At 36.7% G+C, this 6,000-nt stretch overlaps 1 protein-coding gene across 5 annotated transcripts in view; it reads left to right on the top strand.

The window, feature by feature from the left end:
• LOC131150789 (dynamin-related protein 3A-like) overlaps nucleotides 1–6,000 on the top strand; it is a 103,790-nt gene that overhangs the window by 17,630 nt on the left and 80,160 nt on the right. For all 5 annotated transcript variants that reach the window (XM_058101748.1, XM_058101751.1, XM_058101750.1 and 2 more), the window contains exons 6-7: nucleotides 952–1,020; nucleotides 1,123–1,182. In XM_058101748.1, coding sequence (XP_057957731.1) covers nucleotides 952–1,020; nucleotides 1,123–1,182 — 129 coding nt within the window. The remainder of the gene's footprint in view (nucleotides 1–951; nucleotides 1,021–1,122; nucleotides 1,183–6,000) is intronic.

Below are 6,000 nucleotides of genomic sequence, written 5' to 3'. Positions count from 1 at the left end.
GTTCTCTGTTCTTGACATATATGCTATCATTGGAGCATGGTAGTTGTTGCTGAATTGTGGATGGAAGTTGCTATGGTGAAATTTCTCAGTCATCTTGTATAGGGGCAACGTTTTCTAGAATGAATAAACGAAAAATTGGGATATCACACTTTTTGTTTGTGTGGCTGATGCCGCTGATCTGTAGGGAAGACTATGATCAATCAGTCCATTGGAGCTATAGCATGCCAAGCTGGTTTGGGATAATGTGGGGCCTAGTTATCTGTTAAGTGTAGAAAGTAAAAACAATGAGCTTGAGTGAATGAGATTTACCTATTAAGCCTACTAAATTTTAAATGAAGTGATGACTTTCAATCATCAAAATGATGTTTATGGTTTATGTTTTAATCTGTGCTCCAATAGATGTGTTTGAAGTGAATTACCAGAAGGAAGGAGTTTACCTCTGTTTTTGAGGCAATCCTGCATTACTCTAGGAAACAGCTCTTTTTATTGCCCTTCCTTTCTTGCTGTGTTGTCTGTTACTTATGCCTGTACAGCTTCTATGATACTTTTTTTTGTTGCTTCAGTGTATGACTCCTGTAAATTGAATGTATGACAATGATATTGTGGTGAGGTTAGGAATTATTTTTTCCTTGGTTTGTAGTTCACATTCTGAAAGACATGCAATTTGGAATTGAGCATTTATTCTGTCTAGATGGTTTGTGATTGCTTTTTCAAATTGAATTTATGCCAAATATATTGCCCTGATGTTATAAACTATTCCCCCCTGTAATTTCTAAGTGACATTTTTGGTTGGTTAACAATGTAAATGATAAAGGCATATGTGATTTGGAATTTGGTGTCATTTCTTTTTACATGGTTGTGATTTAATTATGAGCCATCTTAGTTATGACCTTAATAGTGATTATTGGTTGAACTTGTTGAATTATGTTTTATTTTGCTCATTTGTTACAGGATATCAATAAGAACAGGAGCATTCTGGAAGCACTTGCATATGAGGAGCTGTTTTTCCGTGATAATCCTGTACTTTTCACTTTATCAAATTTTAGTTCTACCACCAATGGTTGGATATTATGAAATTGATTCTTTATATTTCACCTTTGTTGGATGGCACATGGGCTAAAGGCATATCATGGTCTCTCCAATCGCTGTGGCATTCCTCAGTTAGCAAAGAAATTGAACCAGGTTACTGCACTGCCATCTGTTTATTTTTGTTCTTTTCTTTTTTTGACTTGAGAGTCTAGTCTCTTGATGCTGTGTTGCTTCACCATATGCTTACTGGAGAGTTATCAAGCCTGCTACTCTTATGTTTTATTTATTTATTTTCTAAAACATGTCGACTTTTTTTGCAAAAAAAATATTTATTTCTTTCAAAAAAATTGGAACACATAAGAAAGAAAAGATTGGAACATTATATTATTTGTAAAAAGTTAAGAGGAAGCTATGCATATCAGTCATGGAGCAAGCATTGTCTAACATACTGACATCTTACAAACATATAATTTCTCTGCCTACGTTTTGGACCTGAATTTATCTTAAGGATAATTTTTTTCTAATTTGAAGTGTGCATTTTCTCAAATAAGATGATGCTTCTCTATTGAATATGTAGTGTATTAGTTCTTCTGCGATATCTGAATTTGCTCAGATTTCTTGTTTATCTTGGTGGGGATGAAGAGGAGGAGAGAAGGCTGACATTTTCTCATGCTGCTGGTCAATGCTCCACTTTGAGCTCCCTCTGTTCATCTCTCTGAATTGGGATTTAGAGGCTGTAGCTTGAGGATGGGAATTTACTGAAATGTATTACAATTCAAGCAACAGAACTTGTTAACATTATATAGCAAACAACAACAACAACAGCAATAACAACAAAAATGATAATCAATAAAGCCTGAAAAAAACTGGCCCTTAAACAAAACTATTTGGGGCCAATTTTAGTAATCCTTTTCTCCATTCTGCTCAATTTTAGTTTACTCCTAAAATCAAAATACATTACATTTACACTGCTTGGTTCACAGAATGGAAATCAAGAGATAGATTCAATTCCATCCCATTCCTACATATCAAACATATAGTTAATATAAAACCCAAAAATTCCTTGTTAACCCCCAAATTGGTATAGCAATATTTGTTGCATTTGATCTAAATTATCTTGAAATAGGATCTCTTGGAAATCATTTAGAAATATACAAATACTTGCTTTCTACTTTTTAATAGTTATTGTGTAGTATTTTGGCAAATGCACAAAATGTGTCTGTATGCATGTGTGTCTACTCTGTGCAGCCTCACCTTAAAGCCCTCCAATTGTATTTTAACATCTGTTATTATGCACACACATGTTTTTATTTAAAAAACACAAGCATGTATGCATACTGGCATACACACATATGCATTAAAAAAAACATAAATATACATTGTTAAGTATTTCATTGCATTTTGGCAGATGCACAAAACTCTATGCATGTGTGCTAATAAGTCTCTGTGCAGCACATGAAACACCTTCAAGCCCTCCAAACATATATTAACATCGTTTAGTACATATTTATATAAAATAAAACATAAATAACCACATGCGCGCGCCCAATGTTATAACATCACCTGTTTGAACATTGGTTTGGCCCCAGGTCTGATTGGTCCAATCAACCCAATGGCCTCGTTGGGTTGGTTACTGGTTTTGGAATTTATAACCACATGAACTATTTAGTGAGAGTTGCAATTGTCCTTTAGAGGAGAAATCACAATTCTGTTGACTGGGGGAATCAGCACTTCAGCCAGAAGATTCCACCCTCATTTATGCAAACAAACATGGAATGGGAATCGGGATCAGGATTTTGATTCCACTCCAGCCCAGATTCCGCAAACCAGGGGAATGTGAGTTCAAGAGATTGCCAAGGACAGCCATCTGTTTGGTGTGTGTAAATGGGGTTATATGGGTACCTGCAGTCCAATCCATTGCCACCCATTTTTTAGATGGGCAGAAATGGGTTGTAAGCCATATTACTCATTCATTAAATCTTAGCGAGTTCCATCCCATTTATAATGGATGGATTGATGGGCTGAGCTTTATTTTGTCACCTCTATTTGTGAACCAAACAAGTATCATTTTCTTAAGAAAAAGTTATGTGAAACAAATGCATCAAGGTTGAATTGATAGCCAAAAAGAAGCAAAAATAGTTCTCCATTCCATAGCTGAGAAGGGGTGGTCGTCTGAGTGTTGGATATACTTGTGTTCCTCTCAAATCACAGCATCCAAAAGATTGCATACACTGCAAAAATCCATAAAGCTCTCCCTCCCTCCTCTACGCTTCCCAAATTCATGAGTAAGAATGCATAAACATTTTGCAGAGGCACCTGCACTTAATCAAAACAGGAGGAAAAATCATTTCAAAAGCTGTCTTGCCATCAAGCAATGAAAAAAAAAGGTTCGCATTAATCGCATTGGACTCACTGCGTAACATGCGCATATCTGGGCTGCGAGCCAAATAGGTCCCCTTTACCTGCTACAAGTCATTCATATTAATCTTGTTAAGAGTTAGGGTTCAAATGAATGCTCGGGCTTTAAAAGGAACCTTAGCCTTCCAAATGACACAGGGCAAAGGAAAATGACTAGGGGTTGGAACTTGGAGATTTGAAAAGATGAGTAAAGAAAGATTTTGAAGAATGTGTTTTTTTATATGGATTTTCCAGACTACGTTAAGGAGATGTCTTATTCTCCTAGCTGTATACTCTTATTCCATTAATGAAATTATTTTTTTTTATTAAAAAAAGAAAATTTTGAAGAAAAATAACCCGAAGAATCCCTAACTAGACTTGAGCATCTCCAAGACAGTGGCAGCGCAACCAGAAGAATGAAGACCTTTTGCAGCAATCCATGAGGACGTTGGTAATATGAGGGGGAGAATGCCACAAGCTCCTTGCCTCCGCAATTCATTCTTAGGCCATCCTATGAAGCCTCGGAGGAAGTGAAACAATCTATCTGATTCGGTCATATCTTTGATAACAAGCATCAAGGCATGAAATTCTCGTATGTATCCTCTGATTGAGGCAGTATTTTGCAGATAATACACCTTGCAGTCAGCAATGTGGCCTATGTTTTCTGGGTAAAACTGCACCTTTAGAGCATGTTTCAATTCTTCCCAAGTATCCATGGTGCATCAATTGTTCTAGATGTCATCATATTTGGTCCCCCACCATAACTTTGCATTATCCGAGAGGTACATTGTAGCAATTGCTAGTTTGTTCTCTTCCAGTTTAGTTCGGGAGCCTTTGAAATAATGCTCCAATTCGAAGGTGGGATTGTGCAATTCCTTGGCATCTCGAGCCCCACTACAAGATTTTGGCTCCAGTAATTCTACTCGAACCCCTTCAGTAACATCTACTATGGGTCTCCTGGAATGTTGTAACATTCAACTTAGCATTGAAGTCCTGCAGCTTGTTTTGGAACTAGTCCATTGGGTTATGAAACCTACCCATTTCCTTCAAATCTTCCTTTAGGGAACTAATGGACTCTTTTAACATTATTTGTAAGCAAGTAAAAATTCTTAGTAAGCTCCTGTAGGGAGGCCTTAAGCTCTATTGGTCTATTCTTTAGGGATATCCGTGTAATAAAATCCTCCAATTCCACAATCATTTCCTCCAATTTTGATTCGTAATAAAGGACCCTCATAGTGTTTTGATATGTGGCCTCAATCTCTATTGGCACACCCTTCTTTTTTGAACGTTCAACAACAAATGTTTGGAGTTCAATGAATTGTGTCTCCAAGGTTTCCAATTTTGCCACTCTTGCCCCAAGTGCTTCAATGCCATCTTAGCAAACTTAGAAGTTCTCAAATTACCACTTATGGAATCAAAGCACCCTTACTATGAGAACAAAAGAATTCTATGCACTTAACAAAAGTAAGGTCATCAACCTCTCTTTCATTTAGACTCTGAAAAGCGGAAGTTCGACGAAAGTGAGCCCCCTTATTTGGATTTTTCTAGGAAAAATTGCTGTTTAATCTTCAAAGGGATTGGAGGGTAGCAATATTATAATCAAGGTCTTAAATTTTGATTTTGTCTAAAATTTCAAAGAAGCTTCAAAAGTATGAAAATTTCAGTTGAAATTTTTGTTTTTGATTTGAAAAAATGATGAAAATTAGTAGTAAAGTGTGAATTCTTTTATTAAACTTTAGAAATGTTTAATAGACATAATCATGTAAGTTTTAGGACTAATAACTTATAAATTAAAATACATCGAAGTGGAAGCATGATAAAACAGTGCAGAGTCACAATGGTCTCTCTCATGCTTTCACCCTTTCATTGTTCTTCTCTTTCGTCTATTATCATGTTACTAATTAGGCGTGATGGTGGGGGTTCGCTCTATCTAGATCGAAGGGAAGTCCTTCAATTTGAGGTTGGATAAGGCAAGGAAGGTTGGAGCTTTGTTTGTTCTTTAGAAGATTTTAAATTGAAATCGGTGGGTTCGTTCTTCTTTGGGAGTTGCTTCATGATTTTCTTTGGGTTCTTGGCTATTGCTGATTGGTCCCAGCAAGGGATTTTGAAGATTTCGGGTGGGTTCTGTTGATTGTTGGATGGGGATTAATGTAACTAGGGCAGGGAATTTCGTGGAATTAGGATAGGGATGGAGGGGTAAAAAGTATTTCATTTTGTTCCTGAAGGGCTGAAAGGGGAAAGGTTGTCTCGATTTGGGGATGCCTTCGTTGCTTTGGAGAGTTCTTGTCGGTCAAACTCAAATGTAGCATATAGCAAGAAGTTTTACGATTATCAATTATGAAGTTAGATTGTTTTTGGAAGCATAGGTGAGTGTGAAGGTCAATTGAGTTTTAAAAATATGTAGGAGAAGGTATGTGCTTGCTGCCGGGGGAAGGTTGCAAGAAGAATTTATTCAGATAGCTTCTCAAGTATAACAGGTGGCGTTCAAGACAACATTCTTGGTTGAGCAGTTTAAATAAAAAACGGCTTGGGTTTCTCACGTGGATGATAGGAAGACGAAGATAGAGGCGACTA

Source organism: Malania oleifera, chromosome 3, assembly GCF_029873635.1.
Source record: "Malania oleifera isolate guangnan ecotype guangnan chromosome 3, ASM2987363v1, whole genome shotgun sequence".
NCBI lineage: Eukaryota > Viridiplantae > Streptophyta > Magnoliopsida > Santalales > Ximeniaceae > Malania > Malania oleifera.
The sequence above is the reverse complement of the archived record's forward strand: the minus strand, read 5'-3'. Positions and strand labels throughout refer to the sequence as shown.